Below are 24,572 nucleotides of genomic sequence, written 5' to 3' on the forward strand. Positions count from 1 at the left end.
CCGTATTAAAAAATGCTTCGATTTACTTCCTTTTTTATTCCATGTAACGCGAATCCCACGTGTAACATGACCTATTTGCACACCGATTTCGAGAATCTGTGGAAAAAGAAGTATATAACCGAAAAAAATTGGTATTTATTCGCAAAAATAAAATTATGTAGTATGCGGATTGAATAATGACTACATCCATTATTTTCATCAGTATATTAGTTTTTAAATTTTGTTCATCGTGAAATTAAATATTTTTTCTAGGGTCTTGGAAATAAATTACCATGCAGCAAGTTCAAAAACTAGAATAAAGAGCATGAATCGTTTTTCGAAGCCGAATTTTCGATCGGAATATTAGCTCTTCGGGGACGATCATAGCTGAAATATTGCTTGCCATTAAACCGAGAAACAGCCACGTTTTGTTTCATTTAACGTGTTTGTATCACAGCGAGTTAATCATTTTATCGTCGTGCGACGTGAACAAGTTATACCCTTTATAGAATGTTTTTCCACGGTGACAGAGAGTGAAACAGCGAAACAGTTTTTCATTATTATTTCCATGTTTTTTTCATGAGCAATTTTTAAATTTTCTCTTCTGTATAGTACAATGATTTATCTCTCTAATATTATGAGAATATAAATTTCACGGATAATATCGTCCTCCTTATGTCAAACCCATGAATGTGCAAATTTATCCTGTTTTTCACTTTTTTAAAAAGTTAAACGAATTGCCTTTCTTTGTCTGCTTACTTTATGCCAAAACTGTTACTAATGTTACGAGTATATTATGGTCTGAGCTTCATTTATGATCTGTAGAATTATCTCGTTTCATTTTACCTTCAATCGTGAAGTACCGAATTAATTGTGAATTTATCGAACCACGAGTTCATGATATTGGCATAAGAGGGATATGCTCTAGTATTCATTTAACTGTCACGAAATTATTCTCGGCAATTAGTGAAAAATTCCTCTATATATGCCTTGTGTGAATTTCAAAATTTATAATAAATTTTATTTTTCATTTTATTCTATTCGTGCTAAATGTTTCTCGTTCTCGTTTCTAATGCAATCAAAAAGCAAACGAATTAGAAATACGAAATAAAAATATTTAACACCCTCTGTAACCAATGCATTTTACTTATCTTGTTACAGCTAATTGGATATTACTGCAATTTCATTTTTTACCACATAACCCATTTTCAAACAGAATAAGAAGGATTGTGAAAGATAGGTAAGATAAGTTACATTATTTACAGCGTGCAACAAGTACTCTTTATTATGATCAGTTTTCATGAGAAAACTTTTACTAAATAACTTAAAAATTATATATATATACAAAACTTTAAGTCTAAGTTAAATCTATATTCGACTTATTCAAAATATGTTTTACACTGTACTGATACATAGCAGCATTGATTTTCTTCAGTTTATCGATCTCGTCCTTCATCTCGGAAAACTTTTTCGAGGTTACGTCCTCTGATCCGGCCATATCGATATTTTTTTCTGTGTACAAATCAAAATCTAAAATGTCTGTTGTATTTCGATCCCTTGAAATCACTTCGATGAAGCTTTCCTTTCCGCTATCGTCCGATATCCTATGTAAATTACATAGTTGTAAACGCGGCTTAAGGTTGGTGACCCGGAAATTGTCGTAGTTTTTCGCGAAGAATGCAGCGGTGATTGGTCCCTTGTGATCGATCGTACGAAGAATTTGACGACTCGCTATGTCCCAGACGTGAACTTCGCCGCTGGTCGAGCCCGACACCAGGTATCGACAATCGATCGATATCGATAATGATACTACGCTCGATTTGTGCCCCTGGAAAACTATCACTCCATCCGAATTTCCGTCATTCCGTACCTGCACATGATGCTCTATTCCACGTGGCGGCTCGTGCAAATTGAATCCATATATGTCACCGTTTGTGCAGCCCACGAATAAATCACTTTCGCGTGCGTTCATGGAAACGGAAGTGAGTGGCACGTCGAACACAAGGGTGAGCAATAGCAATCCGGAGCCTGGGTCGTAAATGTTGCATGTTCGATCGAGAGATACGGAGCACAGTCTTCCTCGCGCGCCAGCATGTCCAAATTGTAGGTCCTTCACTGGCAAAGAGTGATGAGAGAATGCGTGCAATGGCGTAGGATGTTCCTCGTTCAATACACGATACAACGACCACACGAAAATTAATCCGTCCTCGGCGCCACTGGCGAAAATGGAACCGTCTTTGCTGAACGTCAAACAGGTCACTGTCTGATAATGTTGCGATAAATTCTTTAACAAACGCCCGTTGCACAATTGCCAGAGGAATAGTTTTTCGGAAATGGCCGCGACCATGTAGGCGCCATTGGGCGTGCAATTCAGAGCAGTAACCTTTCCCGGTGTTGTCAGTCTCAGGTTAGATACGGGAGAATGACTGTTCAATGGCCAAACATGTATACGCGGTTTCGTTAAATCCGCACCCACTATATAACTGTCGCTTAAAAGTTGAAGAGTTCTATGACTGAGAGCACCAGCATTTTTATAAGTCGATAAAATTGAACCAGTTCGGTGATCCCACACAGCTGCACTCCAATGTTCACCGCTACTGTCACTAGTTAAAATCACTTCTCTCGTGTCGGCAATTCGCGACATTTTTATTATAGTTTTATTAAACTTAAAAACTGATTATGGTTACTTTAAGTCTTAACATATTTTGGTATAAATCTTTTCGTTCGATTTAGTATTCTCTCGAGTCGAGTTCTAACTTTTCTGTAAACACGTGCGTTGCACTAGGTTAGATTTCCACCATAAACCATAGCGCTTTTAGAGCCACTAGTCGAGACTTATTTTAGGTAGTACAGAAACGATTCTATTGGACAGTATAACCTCTCAAGTATCATTCATTCCCATAAAATCTTTTGCTTAAATAATTATAATGACTGAATAAATTAACTTTCTTAACAAATTTTTTTCGTTTAGCGTATTTTTTGTGAAAGGAATAACTTATATATACAATAATATCATAATAATTTTATAATTGTATATATTTGATATATTTTATTATAAATAATAAACTAACGACGAAATTTTCCTTTACCAAAATCTTATTTCTTGATACTTATTTTCCATTCACTTACTTAAGATATGTTACATCATAGTAGGAAGTATCAATGTTGATGATTCATGTTTCAAAACAGATGAGTATATCAAGCAGAGCTTCCTTGACTGACCTTGAGAATAATAGTATTTATATGACATAATCCTAATCTTCGAGAATCGTCAGTAAAGCCTTTTTAAAAATTTGGTTTTGCTATATCAGTCTATTTTAGATTTAGATGATCGGTTCCACCTGATAACAAAACCGATAAGGGGTTACTAGATCGTGAAGTAATATTTGTTTCAATTTTCTCATGGGCTTTCTCGATGATGAATTACAAGAGGTATCAAAACTTTGTCAAAATGTCGTTGATGGTAGCCGTCTTGTTTCTTGTGTTTGTACTATGGTGCGAGTGGAAATAACGTAAGTTTACTTCTAGCGATTATGATAACTGACTAACTATTACCAAATAACTTCCTAATTAATTCCATTATTTACAAACGTCATAGGAAGACCGAGTTCAAGAGCATCGTCGTGTGCATACAGTTCGCGAAGAGCTATCCTAATGCTCCATTGTTACTTGAATTGAAGAGCAAAACTTTATCTGTGAAGTTACTTAACGGTCTAACAGAAGTCTGTGAACAGGAATGCAAGAAATTGTTGGGAAAGGCACAGGTAAATATTTGAATCTACCAAATCGAACAATTTCTTATTTATATGAATTTACTACATGAATTTCAATTAATGCTGTAGGTGTTACCAATATTGAAATTTATCCGTAATTTCATTGACGAAAATCCTTTGATTTGTTGCTATGATGAAATCTCAACCATAAAAAAACTCTTGGGGGACAACGATGAAATAAAATTGAAACAAAAATATTCTTGTATTGGTTTGAAGATTAAGAAAGAGTTATATTATTTCAAAGCTAAAATCGATGTACCAGATAATTATCCAGTTGCCTGTGTAAAGTATGTACCAATGACGACTAAAGACATAAACAAGAAATTTATATTTCTTTTTAATAATTGTTTTGTTTGTAGATTGGAAAATGTAGATACAAATTTTCCTCCACTATTTACACGCCATTTCACAGGTCAAGGAAGGGAATTAGCCAGACAGTGTGTAGAACCACCGCTTAGGAAGAAATCACACACTCCTTTTATTCCCTCACCATCCTTGGAAGTTGTTACATCTTTTCTCATACAGTATGTCTATTTATCAATGTTCATGTTATATCAATATCATTTTTACTCTTATTTAATATTTTCTTTTTGTGAATTATATCACCTAGATGTGTAAAGAGTTTGCCACAGGAGCATTGTCAGTCATGCAAACAAACATGTCTGCCAGAGAATCCAGAAAATGCAGAAACCAACGAAACTGCAGATATGCATGTAGAGAGACTTTACTGTGGACATTTGTTTCACCTACGCTGTCTTGTGACATACATGAAGACTCCTCCATTCCATGGTAATTTCTATTATTGCATCGAATATCAATTGTCACATTAATGTAATGTAATATTAATGGGTAATGGTAATAATGTTTGACGCGAATATTTATGCAATTTTATATTTTTATGAATATAATTAAGTAACTTAAACAGCACTTAGTTTCATCTACTAAATATTGTAATAAGTACTTTGTTCCCGATATTTTACATATATTTATGTATTATATGTATTTTGTAGATTTTTATACACTTATATTTCCAAAAGAAGGCACACATCAGCATTTTAGTTTCAAATAATATTGTTTATTCTATTATAGGGGGTAAAAAATGCCCAACATGTGAACAACGTATCTATCATGAAAAATGGGGTGTAAGCGATAAGCTTGCAGAAGAACGTTGGGCTCATCAACAAGCCCGAGCTAGGGAACTAGCAGAGGTAGAAGATTTTTTCAACTGAAATCTACATTTCATTTAAATCATATCTCTAAGTGATGATATTTCCATGAAAGAGTGCAATATCACGAACAAAATATTGCTATGGACAATTAGGGAGAAATGAGTGGTGAGGATGGGATAACAAGTGTAGGAAAATTTTCAAAATAACATTATTTATAATTCTACGCGTATCTATGTTCGCGTACAAATGTATATAGGTCAGTGTTAAAAGAAGGTATTTTTAATACCGTGAAGTTTATTATGATATACACTAAACGGTTTATATATATGCTTTATAATAACAATTTGCTTGATACGGTGCTAATATTTCGCATTATTCAATTTTTTTTTACTAAACTAACATTGTAAAATATTTGTAACATTGAAGAAAGAATTATTCAATGATTTTGTATAAATTTAGATCTTCAGTCATTTTTATATTGAATATTTGAATTTGTACTTTGAAATAACTAAAGAACTTATTTTATATTACACTGATATTGAAAAGACGTTTTAATTAAAATATTTGAAAGAAGAAAAATCAATTGGAAAATGCTGTTGATATACTACTTATCGTGCGTTAAAGTACTCACCAGTTCGGTTACGAAGTGCCTTTCCATGTTTCACTATTATGACGGGGATAGTACTGAATGTTACTTGTGCGTGTTGTGAAGTGCGTCCTCATATAGTTTTTAATATCTTGATGTTGAATTGAATTTAATTGAGTCGTATTATTAATTAACTATCACAGAAAGATATAATATAATTTGTTAATAACTGACAACAATATTCAACCGTTAAAAACTTTCAATATCGCGGATCGAATATTCCTCGTGCGAAAAAGGGCGCGATATTTAATGTACTGATTTCAGCGCCACTCGCGGAGTGCAGAATTAATCGATGTTATCGAAACGTCTAATTGCAATTTTTCAAAAACTCTTAAGGTTGGACACCTACTGTATAACAAAACAAACAAAACAATCAATTTTTACTAGTAACTAATAATTAATGTATGAAACAAAAACAAAGTATATTCTTTCTTAACAAAATTGTTTTTTACGTGGAATGACTTATACATTTTTATTTTTGATTGTAATAATAAATACTTGTGGAAGAATGTATTTTACTACGTCAATTTTATTCCAAACGAAAAATATTTAACTTAAAAGACATGAGAAACTCACGTGTATTAATAACTAATAATGTTCATGACTTTAATGGAGTTCTAAATGTAAATTTTTCTCATAATCGATAATCGAAAAATGGTCGATACGGTTTATAGCGGAACCATGGCGGAACGAAACATACAAGGTATTTATCGTATGTATCGAGTAGCTATATATACTCTTATGCCTTTGTGTACTTGTGACCGTGGTTGTGACATATTATATTGATCCTCGGTACCGACTACGATGATCCTCTATTTATCTCGTTCTCGTACTGACTTTCACGGCGTAGTTTGTGCGGACATATTTTTATTTGTTCCGTAGTTTGTCTTTCTGTGGACTGGCATTATTTTCATGTACATTTTAGTCCGGTACGACACGGATGATAGTGTGTTTAGGTGGAGCCACGAAAATATAGAAAGGTAAACTTTTACGAGTGAACTGGTTATGATAACCTAATTTCAAAATCGTTTATTTGTTCTGAGTGGAGCCTTATATCTTCATTTTCCATTGTGGAATTATTGATCGAAGTTCGTCGAATTTCAGTTGGAACTCCGTTTTTCTTATGTAATTTTAAGTACATACAATGAAAAACATTCATTTTTATCTGAGTTATTTAATGTATTTATCGTTTCAATATCTTATTTGATAATGAAATGATAAATTAATTTTAATGTACAGTACTTAATTTTAAATGGCCTATACATCAGAATTTATAAACGTGGTATATATTCAATGAACTAGATTTTAATCTCGATTCGATAACTAAAGTAACGACATTATCGACTGTTTTGAATAAAAATATTTCTTCACCTAAGAACATTCTCTTATTGAAGATCATTTCAGGCAGTGAAATAAATCAGAAAACAATATTAATCTAATAATTTTCCATTCAGCAAGTGTACTTGCCAGTTATATTTAACTTGGTTACCTATACGATGTAATTACTTTAACATGATTGGCAAGGTTTTTCACGTAGATGCACGTACTTGGTTCTGGCAGACAGCCTGTCAGACTAATTCCCAGTTATCGATTCCACGCATACGTGGAAACGCACCGTTGTGTTGCATTCGTAGGGTGGGTGAACTGTGTCTTTCTTACACGCCGCGTCACCCAAAATATGTTACGAGAAATAATTATTACAGTCAGAATTCTGCATTCTACCAACTTTTATTATAAAAATTTCTCAGTCTAAACATTGTTGATTATTCCGTTTTATTCATACAAATAACTGAATAAGCAGTCTTAAATTATAATATTTTAACACGGTTATAATATGGCTCCCAGGTCCTCTTGCATAATAATTTAATGATATAATTTCATTTAATAATATTAGTAAATTAACAAGGTACGTTATAAATTTCTCTTTCGTTCCAATCTTTATATTTTTATATTCAGTAAGATAAATTATTTTGAAAGTTGGAAAATTAACAAAATTTAATAAGAAAATTATTATAAAGGTCTCCTAAAACTTTTAATCTTCTTATCTATATTAACTAACAAATTAAATTTCAAATTTGCGAAATGAATATTGTTTCCTGACAATCAGGTTTAGAGTTATAATGATGCTTAATAACTTCATGATACAATGATAAAGGTAATTTCATGATACTACGCATACAATCAGAAGCTACAAGTTTTCTTCATTCATAAATTTTACTTCTAACATTTAATTTGTTCTATGACTAAACTTCTTAATGTTGTATAGAAAAATTTATCAACATAGATAATTTGTAACTTACAATTTACAAAATTTCACTAATAATATTAGTTTCACTGTGCAAGACGGCGACCTTTCATTACACTTAACTAATCATCTTTTACCTACAGAATAAATTGTATAATTTTGTCCTCTTGAATATTTGGGTGGGAAGGGCTATAAGTTCACAAAGTTGATAAAATTTAAAATTGTAAAAATCCATAAAATGCACGTGACATGCAGAAACGTATAAAATATCAAAAGTGTAGTACTCATTGTAATATTTAGTGGGAGAAATAAATTTTATAGATTCCATTTGCTTAATTGGGTACAAAGAAATAGGTATTTGCATAAAAATTCGCATAATTAATAGTAATTTATATTTCTTTAAATAAGTGTTATATCTTTAGTAATATGATTAGATGGATGGTATTGGACCCGTTTATGGAACTCTCTTGGGTGGAACAGTTTTAAGCAACAGTATAACTGTCCTCGATAGAGCGTTCCTCGCACGGCCATCGAAGAATTCGCGATTCCGATGTCGCGGCCGAATTTCGGGGATCGTCCTTGTACGCCGACGGCGATCTATCCCCCGGCTATGCATGTACCAGGGTCGTATTATACACACGATACACCTATAATTGCGCGTAGGGCAGCTTCGTCGTAACGCTTCGTGGATCGATAGCTGGGAAATGGCCGGAAGCCAAGTCCGACGACGTCGTTTCGAGTTTTGCCGTTGTCACTGTATGGGACCTAACCCCTTTCTTCAATGTCCCACTTGTATCGGCCACCCCCCAACGCAGAGCCCCTTCTTACACCCTTCTTCTTTCTTCTCAAAGCGAAACAACTTTCTTTCCTTCGAGATGCATGGAGATTGGCCATAAGTTATGTGAACACCTTGTTCGGTTTGTTTTAATAATAAACGAGATGTTAGCAGAATGTACGAGTTCCTGGGAAATTAGTAATCGTTAAATGTTAACGTTAGTAAATGTTTAGAACATTGGAATTTGGTATTTTTATAGGCTGGAGTTTGTAGAATTTTTCATTCTTGATAGCTGCAATCTTTCAATTTTTATGCTTGTCAGAGTTTGGAATTTATAAAATTTTAAATTGCCGAAGATCGGAACTTGTCCATTTCTAGAATTTCTCCAGGATGAAATGTCTCCAAGTTTAGATGGTTGTAGATTAAAATTTGTATGTTTCTGAATTTTCAGTGATTGACAATTTAAGATGCTTATAGCGTTAGATATATTGGAAAAGATTAAAATCCAATCTCAGAATATTTTTTGAAATACATTGTAACAAATATTAGCAATATGATAGGGCTGTTATGTATCTTCTGTTTTTCTACTGTTCTTTCGGTGAATTTAATGGGCACACAGGAAGCCTGCTACCAATTATGACATTCGAACGCGGGTTTAAAAGCAACAGCGGTTTTTTCACCTGCTCCCTCGAGAGTCTCGTTGTTTGTCTTTCTTTGTGTGTTCAATCATAGACGTTTGGGCGAGTCGCGACCCGGTCTGTGGAATAGGCGCAACGCGGGATGCCGCTTATCCCAGTTTCTTTAAATCCTCAAGGGCAGCAGCGAGGAAAACACCCCCTGGTGAAATAGCGATATCGAAATATGACGCAATGTTTAACCAATAGGGTGCACTACGGAATAATACATACATTGTTTTTTCTTCCTTCCGGCTCGTTTGTTCCCTTTATCTATTTAATTACAAGAAGATCTTGTTTCTTTTTCAAACAAAGTAAATACCTGTATTCTTGTTTTTAAGTACAGACAAAATGTTGCAATTTAATTATAAAATAATAACATCTGAACAATAGCAATTAAGATTAAACCAAATTTCTGTATAACACACATTATATATGAGCGCTAAGATCATAGTACTCTATATCGCTTCTAATTTTCATAAAATGGCATGTTCTATTATTGTAAAAAAATTGATTATGTTTTTTAAAGAGATTGCATATTCCAGATTGCTGATACTTTTAAATATCAAATGTTGAAATATGTGAGTGAATCCACTAATATAATCGTCGATTTGAAAAATATCCCAGTAGAACTACACTTACTTTACTCGAGCTAAATTCCAATCTACATAAACGCCGAATGCCAAGAACAATTTTCTACATTATACACCAAATTATATTCTAAGCGGTGATATCATTTTCTAGCAATAATATGTTTCATATAATATATACATATATATATGCACATACAAAGTTTCTAAGAGCATTCGAATACTTTTGTCAGTCACAGTGTATGAACGCCAAATGCCAGGGCCAATTTTCTACATAAATCGACGCCTCCGTGACGATATTCTGGCAATACCAGTGAAGAAACCAGGAAGTTGAATGAGTTCTGCAACGTTCAGTAGCCATTGGCAGTGACGAAAACATCAAAGACGCCGTACGACCTCTCTGTCTATCTCTCGTTCTTACACAGACCAACTAACCGTACATTCTAAAGAGTTCCCCCGGTCGCAGTAGGGAGGATTCCTTATCCTGGGGATCTGAAAGGCAACGGCTGGCCGCACGACGGAAAGAAAAGAAGAAAGGTGGATCGTGGCGCGTGCCACACGAAGGGTGACCACACCGTGGCTGCTTTTTATTTTGCGGAAGATCGAGTCCACGTATTCCTTTCACCATGGACAATGGGATCGTGCCCGTAGGACGTATCAACTCACAGCCGAAGGCAACGAGCATCGTAAATGATCCATAGAACACAGCTGCGCGTGTCTTTCCATTTCCACGAAATTTCTTCCTTAAATGCGTGATTTTCAACATACGTCGCTGACCATCTTGCATTTGTTCGTAATACGATTGGATGGAAGAGATTTAAAAATTGAGCAAGAAAGATGAGGATAGAGAGAGAATTAAGAGACTGCTGTATGCAACTAAAGTAGCCAGCAAACTAATTCCAAGAGAGAAATCACGTACAGAAATTCCGATCTGCAAGTGAAGCAAGGCGAAGGAACGGAACGCCATAAACAAGTCTCTCGTTCTTAATCAGGACCATCTATCGTCGAAACGGCTTTCCAGTCGTCAGCACGCATCAAGAAAATCCATACTTCAATTGCTAAGGACACTAACCCCGTCGCTAACCCAAATATCACCAAACCAAATCTAAACTCTGATCACTAGACTGTGAATGTTTATGCAAATTCATATTTTTATGAACACGACTAAAGAAACGGGATCTAAGTAGGAATTTGTCCCGCCAATGAAGTATTATAATTAGAATAGATACTGTACTTTCTCTGCTTCTATGTATTATCTATTATGTTTGTTGTTTCTTTATTATTTGAATATATTTGAATAATTTTGATATTCCTTATCTTTAGCCATTGCATGTGTTCTATGTATTTCTGTACCTTTAAACGCCTCATAAATACCAAAATATTCACATATTTTCAATATACGCATACATATATTCGGATATTTCGATATTTTATATTTATATATATTTTAGCAATTTCAAATTTCCCTGTTTGCCTGAAAATCGACAAATCACAGTTATCAATTCACCAACGAGCAAACTACCAGAATCGCCAGTCAATGAGTCAAGCACGCGAATATTGCGACACCATAGAGTCCTCGTGACAATAGACTCGGGCAGCCGCAACAACAAGTTGCAACCACCTGGCGAGGGCGATGCCGGCCACCCAGTGGCCTCCAGGTGCTCTCGAAACCCCCTGTCTCGTCCCGCATGCCTGCTGCCAAACTGCGAACTTTGTCGTTCATTGGGAAAAAAGGATCGTCGTTCGAAAAATGATCACGAGACACCGTGTATCTCTCTTGTACGTCCCTGTCTATGGCACTGGGGGGCAACGGTATCGTTCTGGAACACGCGCGAATCAACGTTCCAAAATCGATACGTACATCTGCCGCAACGTAGAGTCTATTGACTCCTCTGGCTGCTCGGAGCATCTCCAAGGCGACTCAGGATGGAACGCGCGGCGTGTCCCGCTTTCCACGGAAATCTCGCGGGAGAACAGACGGTTCTCCTGACGCTGGCGACTCTTTGGTTTATTGGCATTGTAGCAGGAAACGACATAGCGTGGCTATAAAATGAATTTAGACGGGCAGTTAAGGTCTAAACGTTCCAGCGCTGGAACGTGTAATTGCTACATTACTAATTACTGCAGATCTCTATACATTTATAAGAATTTTAAATGTGTACAAATGCAGAGAATATAGGAAACTGTGTAAATTATCCAAAATATAGCATTCTCTATGATGCTTGACAGGCAAAATAATTTTTTACCCAGGTTCCGTATAATTATATTCATAAAAATATAAATCTGCATACATATTCGCAGCTCAGTAGGTGGAGAATTTCTTGGAGAACACCTCGAAGCCTTTTCAGCTTCGTGTCAATTTGATTCTAAGGAAAAAAGTACTTTGCTTAGTTTTGCGTATTACTTACGTTTTAGATGCTCTATACGTACAGTTCCTATTTAATTGCCACGTTTCGCAGAGTCTGAGAACGTTTCTGCAATATATTTTCTTTTTTTAGAGAAAAGGTACATAGTATGATTTAATAAATTTTTTTTTATAGAAGACGGAGGTGGTTTCTGGAACGAGGATGGAGGGTGTGAGCGGAAAATATTTGGACTGCCCTAGCTTCAGATTGGAACGGTACGTTCTTTCTTGGATTACGTCAGATTGCAGAAAGCATTCGTCACGATTACGTCAGATTACAAAATTTTACACGCATCCCGTTCATAACTATTAGGGGTTATCAAGGGACTGATTACTCGACTAGAATTATTTTTTATGCAAGTGAAAGAAACCCAGAATACATAGTTTTACAAAGTCATCTACAAGATTTAGGAGATCCAAACTTCGTTGAGAAAATTTTATGCGGATGTTGATGCATTTATGGAAAGATAAAATGGTCGTTGTAATATTTAAAGGGGTGTGATTGTAAAAACATAAATTTGCAACATGATACAAAGATCCACAGACCAGTTATAATATTTCGAAAACGGACTGTATAGCGTGTAGACTTTTGTGATTGATTGCACGTCTTGCAGGTACAAAACGCGGTTTATGACGAATGGAACTGCTCATTTTTGTGAATACCGTGATTTATGGTATGGCTTGTTATGGAGATGCTTGATAACGAGTTACGAGAGTTTTATAATTGGTCGCTTCTGGAGTTTGAGTTCGACTGATTGCATCATTTTATTTCGCCGGTGAGCCATTTTCTGGAGACTTGGATACATCGCTCGTAATAGGCAATCCGACAAAAGGGCGTTTCACTTGTGCCGGTTACCGTGTGCCAACTCCGGGAAAAATGGGCAAAAAGTTGCGACAGATTTTTATGGGTCGCGGTCAACTTTGACCTAAGTACAAATTATGTTATTTACCGCAGTGATAACTTTATCGTATCTAAAGTACCAAGTTTAACAGTGCACGTAGTAATAAGTTCGTTATACCAATTAATTAAAACGTTGCAATATATACGATTATGTGATAGATCTTCCTTTTAATAACGAAATAAATTGAATAAAACATTTTGCAATGAGATATGCAGTCGTTTACAGTGGAATCTTACAATAATCTCTAGGATACTATACTCTTTTTAAAAGTTACCTTGAGATGTACTGTTCCATAAGTTGAAAAAACCTTATCGCACGCTACGAATTTCGATTAGATTTTTCACAGGAAAAATAATCTCGTTTGGCTATTTATTAATTGATGCAAAAAATGTAATTCATCGATTTAATGTATACTCGAACAAAGGGATTATGTTATTATTTTGAGGAACCTGAGAAACAAAGGCTTTGATTAGATCAAACAGTGTTTGATTAGAATGTGAACTTCAATTGCAATTTTTCAAGCCAAGAATTTCTAACTATAAATTATGTATAATTTTTCATCTGAATTAACAATTGACGTTGCTTTAAATAGCTATCAAAAAAGATTATAAAGCAAGGGATTACATAAAATTGTATGTGGATACTGTGACATAATAATGGATGATTATTCAACATCATCCCCCGGAACGAGCGAATTTTACAAAACGCCAATTGCAACGCAATTCTCTCATCGATGCAGGCTATTAGTTTCCGCGATCGATCCGTGTCACACGATACCGCCGTTCATGGTACACCATTCATGTATCCCGCTGTAAAAAGAGAATACGTATCCGTTCGTCCACGAAGAAAAGGCACGACCCTGTCTAGGTACGATGAAACGGTTAGAACCACCACACCTACACACCCTCTGAACCTCGACTAAGACAAAGACAGTATTATCCAAGGAAGGAAGTTAGACAATAGTCGCAGAAAAGAAAATTGGAAGAAAGAAAACGAAAGAAACATAAGAAAGGCTACATCAAGATGTATGTCAGTACCACGGAAGGATTTAAGGGAAGAAAGGTAGTAATTATAGTGCGATAAAGGGAAAGAGTCTAATCAATCAAGAGGACTAAGAAATTGCAGAGAGGATATTAAGGAGCAGGTAAGAGAATGAAAATGGTCTAAATTCTAAGGAGAAAAAGAGAGATGAACAAGACAGTACTAGTCGACGAATTAATGGTAAGAAACGTGTAAAACAATATTAACATGTAATAAGATCTAGAAGGGCAAAGATAGAAGTTACAGTGTAAAAGAGAGAGAAAGAGGAGGAGCTGAATGTAAGAAATGAGCGAAACATGATAGAATATATCTAAGAAACTATCTCAGTCCGAATACCATGGCTACAGAAAGTACTGTTGAACCATTGTATTTATTATAGCGTTACTAATTAATTAGATCCAAGTATATTAAATTTCCTATTATTCGTCAGTATCCTGACTTCAAAAAATTTAATACTACAGAATGAAACGTATAGAGGTATGCTGGAAAAATGTTGCACTGAAAGATAAGGCTACGTACCACTGTAAAGAAGAATATCTTAGAAAAAAAATAAAAAGAAAATAATAATAAAAAGAAAAAAAAATACAACACTACGTACAAGAAAAGCAAAAGAACAAAGGAAAGAACAAAAGCAAGCGGCTCGTAAAGATACGTATAATGTAAAGAAGAAACGTAAAGAGATAACACGAGAGAAAGAAAGAGAGTGCGAGTATAGCAGCGCTTGATGGCACACAGGTCGGCAACGAGGGGGTGGTTTCGAGACGTCGCGTTGCGGGGCATCGATTTCGGGCCAGGCCGATGGCATCGGCGGGGTATCGAGGGGCGTCCCGACGTGCTGTTGGAGCGCGTCGCGGCGCTGCTGTATACCCGAAAGTACGAGTCGACCGACAGAGCCGCGCTTCTCTCCGTTCTCGAGCCATCTCCAACTACCATCAACGATACATACACACTCAAACCTCGAAACTGCCTATCCTGTTTCATCTTACCAAGTTGGAGGAAGAAAGAACGAAAGCTGAGGCGCGCGCGCGCGCTCGTGTTTGCCGCCTGCGCGCGAGTCGAACGTGTGGCCGAAGAGAGCGTTGCGGGCCTCGCACGAGCTCGCTACGGACGTAGCCGAACCGCTTAGCAGTCGCGCGACCAGAGACCACCGCGTCGTGGTGCTGCCAGCCTCGAGTGCCTTGCCTGGCTTAGACAGCGACAGACTTGGCCTCTACTACTGGCTGGTACTGACGTTGCCGCACACGACACGACACGCGGCCAGTGTGTCCACACCGGCTCAGTACACTTGGAAGACTCCGCCAGAACGGATCAGGCATTCGTGTTTCTCTTTCGAGTCACGATTTTGAAGTTCGTCGAATTTCTTTCAATAAAAATATACACGTGTATACATAAATATAGCTATAAACGTATGAAACAATTGGTATTTCGGAGGCACACGAGCTAAAAAGGAAGATACTATATATAGAGATATTTAGAATAATCGAACGATAATAGGGAATGAAATGGCAAAGTGAAGCGGTTTCGATCAATTAACAAAGTGAAGACGTTAGACACGAGATAGACACGGGTAGACGTGGCTTGAGTTTCGTATACGAATGCGTGGTGTATCCGGATGCGCCGGTGCACCACCAGCTGCAGCTGCCAGTGCCGCTACTACCGCCACTGCTACCAGCACCGGCGGTGCTGCCTAGCGCTGCCGCCGCCGTCGTCGCCGCTGTCTCGCTGGTGCTGCTGCCGCTGGCAGAGGCTCGCAGAGGTGTCCACCTCGTGGCAGTCGACACTTCCTGCCGGACGGTGGTAGTGTCCAGGCGCGCTGGACACACGACGAGCCGCAGCCGGTCGCTGCTGCCGTTGTTCGAACGTTGTGAGGATTAAGACGTGGAAGAGCCGGCCGTGGAACAGGAGACGAAGGAAGAAAGAGAGAAAGAAAGGAGGGAATTGATAAGGGAAGAAGGTAGAAGTGTGTGACAGAAGGTGATGCGTGACACACACGGTGCTCTGTGAACTACGGCTCTCAACTGTACGAGAAGAACGTTTTTTTTTTTTGTTAGTGTAACAGAGGAAGAGAGAGGGAGAGAAAAAGAATTCGCGTGGGCAACGAAAAGAAAAGAAAAAAGGAGAGGAAGGAAAAAAAGAGGAAAAAGGGTTTGACTAGCGAGTGCGACGAACCCTTTCGCTACTCCCTTACACGCACGGGGCCGCACACTCGTGCACGTATACCGCGAGAGCCGCGACGTGTCGCCGGTAATATAGCGTGTACGCTTTCGTTTAGAGGGTTTCTTCCCTCCGACGTCGACGCGCGTAGGAGTGCCGGGTCGCACGCGGTGCCTCCTCTTCATCGACGTCGAGTCCCGTCGGGGTGTCTACACCTAACTTCCTTCTCCATTCGTGTTTCCACCGATTCTCCAAGTGAAACCAACGTATACGTACACATATACGCGAAACAATTACAAAAATGAAAGCACCAGTGATCCATCTCGAACACCCATAAGAATACTAAAACTCAACCTATAATTATATATATGTATATGTATGTATTCTGATTAAAAAACGTATATAAATAGCCTACATCAAAGAAGCATCGAATAACTTGAAAAAACGATTGAAACACAAGTTCATCGATTAGATCCTAAACTGTAAGAACGAAACACACAACGAAGGAGGAAAGGACAAGCTTTTTGCAAAGATTCTGAAGGGAAAGAAGAGGAAGAAGAAGAGAAAAGGATCACGAGTTGGTGGTTGGTGCCGGGTGTGCTGGTGGTGATTCGGCTTGCGCCAGGTCGTGGTGATGCCTCGCGGCCGCGGATCCTTGAGATCGCTGGGTGTCGTAGGTAAGGACACCGCTGGTGGAGCCGCAGTCCCGGTTTCGTACGGCGTCGTTGCGACGAGGACACGCTGACGAGTGCAGCCCCCGGTGGCACGGCAGTGGTCGCTCCTGCAGGCCATGTATTACGGTTCGGTAATCGACCGTACAATCGGCAGCAGCTGCAGTGCCAGCGACCTTCAGCAGCCGCGATCACCACGGCCACGACGACGTAGACGCGTTGCCGCGGCGCCCGGCGTCGCGGACGACGCCGACAACGAGGACGAACTTCAGTATCACGAGCCGGCGTACGTTGTCCTCGATGTGCAATCGAACGAGAAAAATGGTCATCGGATTGGTTGTCACGCCGCTCCGAGGCCTGGCAGAAGACGAACCGGCGGAAACGCGATTAGGATACTGCTACTCGCCACTGCCGCTGCCTTCCTCGCACTCGCCGTCTCTCCTGGTAAGTTTTAAGACTATTTCAATCACTGTCTCTCTGATTCCGTGGAGATTCGATTGTTTGTTCAGATTGATTCTTAGTAAGTCCTGGGAAAATTTGTGGTTCCTTGTTACGTGATAATTTGCTTCCGAAACATGGAACAGAGAAGAGACCGGATTTGTATTTTGTATAGTTAGTGATTAGACGTTTATGTTGTATAATTTAGTATTCGTAATTGGGTGAAGAATTTTTGAAATTTTAGTTACTTGTGTATCTTAAAAGGAATAGTCGTATTGGATTAATTTTGATACAGAGGAATTTTTATCTCGTTGCTAGAATTTAATGGAGAATTTGAAAAATTCTAGTATTCGAGTATTGCAACGGACGAATATGTAGCGTTAAATAGAGCAGACGAAGTAGCTTGCTAGATACGAAACACGGAGTATCTGTAACATGACAATATAACCAAATTATGAACAATTCTTAGAAGTAGATTATTGTAAATTAATTAGGATGAAACGCCGAATGCTACGCGAATGGGTTAAAGGGTGTGGAGTAGAGTAGAACGCTTGGAGAATCGGTGAGACTATAGTCTCTGCGGAATCAATCGGTGCTCAAGGCCGTTTCTCCCTCTAGGGGGTCGCGAATGTTTTCTGCGAAAGTCTTGCACCGGAGTTGGCACTTACTTTTTACGAAGTATATTTGACATCGATTTGGATGTAACTTAGACTAGGAAGGTGGATAAGAGGTCGTGAAATTTCAAGAAAGACGCTTTCTTCTTCTTGACAATTCTGATAATACCATAATCCATAAGAATGAGACTTGCAGGATAATTTACAGATGAATAAATTTTGTAAATCTAATAATTTATTTTACCATGCACATACAATAAATGGTAATATCTAGATTGTAAGATCTTACGAATTATATTTGATAACGTTTCGCAAGATTAAACGATTTTATAATCGTATAACTTTATTCATCCTGTCATCGTATTTGCTCCTCGACACGAAAGTAAAGAAACTTCAAATATGCTATTTTATATAATTAATCATCGTGTTTATGGAGTTCATTTGAGAAAATTACTTGTTAGAATATAACATTGTGGCTAACGAAAATTCAATCAGCAATAAGCATATTAAGATAACAGAAGTTTCTGTCTTTGAAATAAGACTTTTTCAAAGACCGATGAAAGGTATCATTCATTATTACTTTACCACGTTTGACTGTTTATCATCTTAAATATCAATTACTCCGAGACGCTTGAGTTTGTCTCGTCAAAATCAATTACTTTAATCCTCGCGAATAATTTATTTCTATTTCTAAACGACGTAAAGTACCGAAGGTATTATCAATTATCGTTCAGTTAATCTTTATCATTTGAATGCGGATATTTATGCAGATCCATCGCTTTATGAATGTAATTAAAAAAAGTGCAACTTAATTCGATATTACCACTAAATATTTATCGCAACAAATATTTTTCGCACCTTCAAATTTCCTCTAAATGCACCAAAATCCTCAGTCTATTTATCACGATGAGACCTATAAGACCGTTTCATTTTCCTTCTTTCTCTCTTATTAACCATCTTCTAATCATCTGTCGCCTAATCTATATCTCTCATTTCGAATGAACGTTGACATGGGAACATACCGATTGTTTCAATTCGAAAATTACATTCGTATTTGTTCCGACTACAATGGCTATACAAATACCAAATACACATTTGTATACAGCTTTATTTTCCCATCGGGCTCTTATCATGCGCATCTAATTTTCATAGCATTAAATTCTCATAGTCATACGAAAGAACTGTCAGGTAATACGAAGAACTTATACTTGGACTTGATTTAATATTAATATTATATAAATGCTGTAATAAATGCAATGGTGTGAAAATATTTCTGCTGTTCACTGTATATAATCTACGTGACAAAGTTTTGAAAGTGTCGCGAGTCTTGGCGCATTATTGCGGATTATCTAAGGGTAACCTATTAAATCAACGAACTCCTACATACCTTCGTAGTTATTGTCAAAAAGCTCGAAACACGCTGACCGGCTGGTCGAAATACGAAAAGTAAACAGCACGGCCTGTCCGCCGGGAAAATAAGAGAAATATTCACAGGCATGTTGGCGCCTGCAACGTCTCCACTCGAGCATGCAGATACGTGTATTATTAAAATGCTGCTGCTCCGTTTCGTGATTCGTTACGCGCCTCCCTCTCTTCTCGTTTTTTCGTTCTTTTTTTATCCGGTTTCTCCTCTTCCCTTTTATTTTTTCGTCTCTCGTTTCATTCATTCGTCGTGGAAAAAATCGGTGAAAAAAATCGGTGGAAATTAAGGAAGATTAATTGAAAGAGCGAAGGGAAGTGGGAAAAGAGGCGCGGATGGGCCAGAAAGCTAGGTGTGCATTCAGCGCTTTTTAGGTCGACTTTTTCTTCGACGAATAGTCAAGTGGCAAGTGGTGACAGTAAGCATGTGACGCATTGCGTCAAAATCCAGTATCGAGGAAACTGTTGCACGAGACTCGCCCTCTGCACCTTAGTTTTCGCGATTTTCGTCAATCGAATCACTCGACTATCTGCTTATTCAGCGTTCGTCTTAACACAGGGTGGAATTTAAATGTGCAGGAAGCCCGGTCGTTGATTTTAGTCCGGTCTAAGCGAACTTTAACATTAATCTTTTCAACGACGAATTCTTTTTCGATCGGAAGAAATTTCTTTTCATCGACTGTTAATATTTCTATGAATGCAACTGAAGAGATAACATTTCCATAGAGATTTCTTTTAAATTGTTAAATATTATAAGCGGTGTGATCTATTTTGTATATATTATATATTCCTGCATATTCCGTCGATTTTTACATCTTGAAATTTCTCACAAACGTGATCAAAATCCGCACTAACGTGTATTAGTCGTTTTAACATATGATCCACGTAAGTAACTGCAAACCGTGTTCACAAAAACCACGTTCTAAAGCACTGCACAAGCAACGGAACCGTTTAGATACACACGTTTGGATGCATTGTGCGAGACTGGTGAATGCGACAAAAGACGGTGAAAAAGCGATATTTTCCGCGGAAAACGTGCAGGCCGTTCGACGGCCACCTCCGGCTGTGTTTTCCTCGGCTCCCTCTCATTCTCTCGGTCTTCGTGGCTGACGCGTTCCGGTGGAAACGTGGCGTGTGGCCCGTAGACATCGGCGAGCCGCACCCACGCGCGCTATTTATCTCGTCGTCTGCCGAAGCCAAGTGCCAAGAGTATATTTTTTCGCATACCGTTACCTCTTCGTCGCATCTCTTTGCCCTCCTCTTCATCTCGTTGCCCCGCCATCCATCTTCCTTCTGTTCGTCTATCCGTCTATTTCTATCTTAACGCTACAACTACCGACGATTAAAATGCGAGACTCGTATCGAAGAAATCAAAACGGACGATATCCAAGAAAAAGAAAGAAGAAAGAAATAGCAAGGAGATACATAGTTGAAGGTAAAAGGCAAACTTTAGTTCCATATATTTTGTAAAGAATCGTTCGAAATTTCCAAAGCGTACCCAAATTATTGCGAAAAATCACGAATGATCGCATTCTGGTCATTGTTGCTGCCTTCGGCGTTAATCGCCACCGCCCACCTTTCCTCCTCCTCTTCGTCGCCTTCTTCTTTCGAGCTGTCGTCGTGTTTTCCACGATCTAGAAGGAAGCAAACGGTCGTGGTGCACGAATCGTATCGAAGGAAACGGTGGTGGTGCCACTTCTTAAATTTAGATATCGTAGAGAGGAACGATCTATCGCTGTCTCTCTCTTCCGCACGATCCTCGTGAAGACGGATATAATAGATATTCTGCGTCGTTTCTCGCGTCGTCCCCCGCCGACACCTGGCTGCGATAAATTTTTGCTCGTTTCTTGATGATTACCGCCTTAAGGCGAACCGAGCCGGGTCTGCTCGTTGTTGGGAATAGTCGAGGGAGACGTTGGATCACTGACACGGTTGTGGGCTGCAAATTAAAAGCCTTATTGCGGGATACAAGGCGGAGAGGTTGAGAGAAGTTTTACGTAATGCATCATTTTCTGGACGGCGTCTGATCGATAGCCACACTGTGGCGTGCAAAGTTTGCAAAGCTCTGCTGTGGAGAGGGGATACGTCTATATGGAGGAGAAACTAATGTTTCTTGACCGTGTTCTCTTTTCTTTATTTCTATTGGGCGAGCTTGGCCTCAGGGCGGAATTAATGAAACGAGTTTTTAATTCGTTGTGTTTGCTTATACTGAATATTAAGGTGGAGATTAAAGATCAGTTAAATATTCGTTTTTAAGACGTTTCTATTGTCTGAGCTTCTTGTAAAGTGGAATTAACGAGATGAGTTATTTACAGGCTTTTTTCTATTTGTCTATGAGTATCGATTAAATGTTCGTTTTTAATAATAGAACAGAGTTAGAAGTTGCTAACTTTTCATTTGTTTACAATGTATTAAAAATGTGTAGAAGCGTTTGAGAAAATTATTATACTATCAAGGAAGATATATCGACAATTGTGATTCTTCCCAATATTCTTGCTTTCATTTAATTCGGTACAGTATCTTCATCGAATACTCTAAGAAAAATTAACGAAAGAGATCTTCGGTATCTAATGTTTATCAATATGGAATAAACAGAAAAAGTTTAAAGAATCTTGCGAATTTATTAGATGCAGCCCAAAGTATAAATAGGTGATTGTTCCTTCAAATCTGTCATAATTCCTATTAGCATTGCGCAATCGGAGAGAGTGCAAGCAGAGTTCCTTCCGTCTCATGAGCTCCCATGAGACAAACGCGAGATGGGTAAATGTAGACTTCTAAGAAAAACCCAGAACTTCTATGAGAAGAACATTCGATGCTCGTAATTCTTTCTCACCGAGGGTGAGTCAGAGACTATCACCGCTCCCCTATCTTACGAGACACGAGCCGGTTTCCCGATTTTACTTTATCGTAAATTAGATCCGGTCCCTTTTCAGATCGATACCTTTCCATTCTATGTCCCTATATCTATCACTATAATTAACGCATAATACTTAATTTCGTACTGTGCCAACTTATAACAACATACGTATTAATTTCGTACTTTAGGTATAACGAAAACAAAGATACTTACTATATTTGTAGAGAAGAGTTTCTAACTTGCGGCTTACAACTACGCCAATTACGTCTTTGTCCCTATACGTGTCCCTCTAATCAACACGTAATTCTTAATTTCGTACTATGTCAACCTGTAAGCGCATAAATATTAATTTTGTAGTTTAGGTGAAATAAAAACAAAGATATTATGAATTTGCAGAGAAGAGTTTCTAATTCGCAGCTTACAACTATGTCAATTATATCTTTGTCCCTATACGTGTCCCTCTAATCAACACGTAATTCTTAATTTTTTACCATGTCAACCTGTAAACGCATAAATATTAATTTTGTAGTTTAAATTAAATAAAAACAAAGATATTATGAACTTGCAGAGGAGAATTTCTAATTTGCAGCTTACAACTATGCCAATTACATCTTTGTCCCTATACGTGTCCCTCTAATCAACACGTAATTCTGAATTTCTTACTATGTCAACCTGTAAACGCATAAATATTAATTTTGTAGTTTAGGTGAAATAAAAACAAAGATATTATGAACTTGCAGAGAAGAATTTCTAATTCGAAGTTTACAACTATGCCAATTACGTCTTTGTCCCTATACGTGTCCCTCTAATCAACACGTAATTCTTAATTTCGTACTGTGTCAACTTATGAGCACATAAATAAATACATAGTCTTCGTATGATAAAGAAAAAGATACATTACTTGGAGGATGAATATGTTGCCAACTGCACAGATTTACACACTTACACTTCACTATATTTCACTATGAATTCCTATGTATTTTATGTAATGATTTTCGAGGAATACGACGTTACGAATTATTAACACGAAATTAGGAAATCGAGATAAAACGATGCAACGAACAGTTGACGATGACTTAATTTCTAGATCGGAGGAACGGAGTCGGCAAAGTTCTCGATTGTCAAGGTCGACTAACTGCATGAATAAACTTGGACGGAATAGATTATTCATCACTTGTTTTTAATCGTTTTTAATTAAGGTATAATAATATACATTTCGTATATTTCTGCAGGATACTCGAATAAAATTGCATATAAAGTTTCAACGCTTCGACGTTCTCAATTTTCTCTCTCTCTCTCTCTCTTTCGACGTGCTTTACCACAGTTGTTTTGCATCCATCATCCCGAAAAGTTCAGCATGGCCTCGTTCTCGGCCAAAATTCGACGTGTTCACGGAAATTCTGTTTTTCCACCGACTGGCTCGATATCATTTCAAAAATGTACGTAAAAGGTGCACACAGTATTTTTACAAATTGTTCACATGCTGATTTAGTATATTACGAAATTTTATCAGAAAATTGCTGTCCGATGTGAATTAATCCTGGAATTGCTTTTCGGGCTACCACGCAAATTCATATTCAGGTTTGGCGTAATTTTGAATACCCGAAGAACATTGAATAAATTCACTAAAATACCTTCGAGCAATTTAAGAACAGCTATGGGATATTTCTATTTGCAATTATTTTGCGATGCTGTAACCAAAATTAGTATTCCGCTAGAGTCATGAAAGGTTCTGGGTTAATTAAAAATTGGCTATTTAATAATAACGAAGCAGATAAAAATCTACTATCCAATAGAAGAAAGAAAAGAAGAAAAACTTATTATTCAATGCGAATAAGAGGAGCAAAAAATATTGAAAAATACGTCCTCGATTTATCACCGTCATAAAACTGTGAAACGAACTTGGAACAATTATGACACGTCTTCATAACGAAATACATGCCATTAATGTCGTAAACATAACCATAAAACGAGTAAACAAATCCATGTTTTTCGTAAATTATTAGGGTATATATCGTACAAGTAATTGGATCACGATTACTAGCAGTCGTTAAGTATCTGCGACAGTGGACAAATGTTCCTTGTTCTTGAACTTTTCCCGACAAGCTTAAGGGCGGGCTTTGTGAGGCCAGGCGCCAGACACCAGCCAATGGGACCGGTTTATTGTAATGGTTTCGTACATTCACAGTATGATCATTGTACTATTCCGTCTCGCGAGAAC

At 37.6% G+C, this 24,572-nt stretch overlaps 3 protein-coding genes across 7 annotated transcripts in view; 2 read left to right on the forward strand and 1 right to left on the reverse strand.

Moving 5' to 3' along the window:
* Positions 1 to 1,234: 1,234 nt before the first annotated feature.
* Positions 1,235 to 2,797, reverse strand: LOC117161144 (WD repeat-containing protein 18). The gene has a single exon (XM_033342446.2). It carries the CDS (start codon positions 2,621 to 2,623, stop codon positions 1,337 to 1,339), a length of 1,287 nt encoding a protein of 428 aa, XP_033198337.1. The 5' UTR covers positions 2,624 to 2,797; the 3' UTR covers positions 1,235 to 1,336.
* Positions 2,798 to 3,159: 362 nt separating this feature from the next.
* Positions 3,160 to 11,173, forward strand: LOC117161149 (uncharacterized). 2 transcript variants are annotated; one of them, XM_076623890.1, is made up of 7 exons: positions 3,160 to 3,491; positions 3,578 to 3,743; positions 3,822 to 4,039; positions 4,112 to 4,276; positions 4,363 to 4,541; positions 4,842 to 6,547; positions 10,085 to 11,173. In XM_076623890.1, the coding sequence occupies exons 1-6, from the start codon at positions 3,382 to 3,384 to the stop codon at positions 4,979 to 4,981; spliced, it is 978 nt and encodes a 325-aa protein (XP_076480005.1). In that variant the 5' UTR covers positions 3,160 to 3,381; the 3' UTR covers positions 4,982 to 6,547; positions 10,085 to 11,173. The 2 variants fall into 2 exon arrangements, with proteins under 2 accessions (XP_076480005.1, XP_033198349.1); XM_033342458.2 differs by having other exon boundaries at positions 4,842 to 6,270.
* A 3,593-nt stretch (positions 11,174 to 14,766) lies between these two features.
* The window catches only part of LOC117161098 (protein kinase C-binding protein NELL1), an 88,719-nt gene continuing 78,913 nt past the window's right edge, over positions 14,767 to 24,572 (forward strand). For all 4 annotated transcript variants that reach the window (XM_033342329.2, XM_033342340.2, XM_033342351.2 and 1 more), the window contains exon 1: positions 14,767 to 17,467. In XM_033342329.2, coding sequence (XP_033198220.1) covers positions 17,143 to 17,467 — 325 coding nt within the window. In that variant the 5' untranslated portion in view covers positions 14,767 to 17,142. The remainder of the gene's footprint in view (positions 17,468 to 24,572) is intronic.

The sequence above is a fragment of the Bombus vancouverensis genome, chromosome 13 (assembly GCF_051014615.1).
Source record: "Bombus vancouverensis nearcticus chromosome 13, iyBomVanc1_principal, whole genome shotgun sequence".
Lineage (NCBI taxonomy): Eukaryota > Metazoa > Arthropoda > Insecta > Hymenoptera > Apidae > Bombus > Bombus vancouverensis.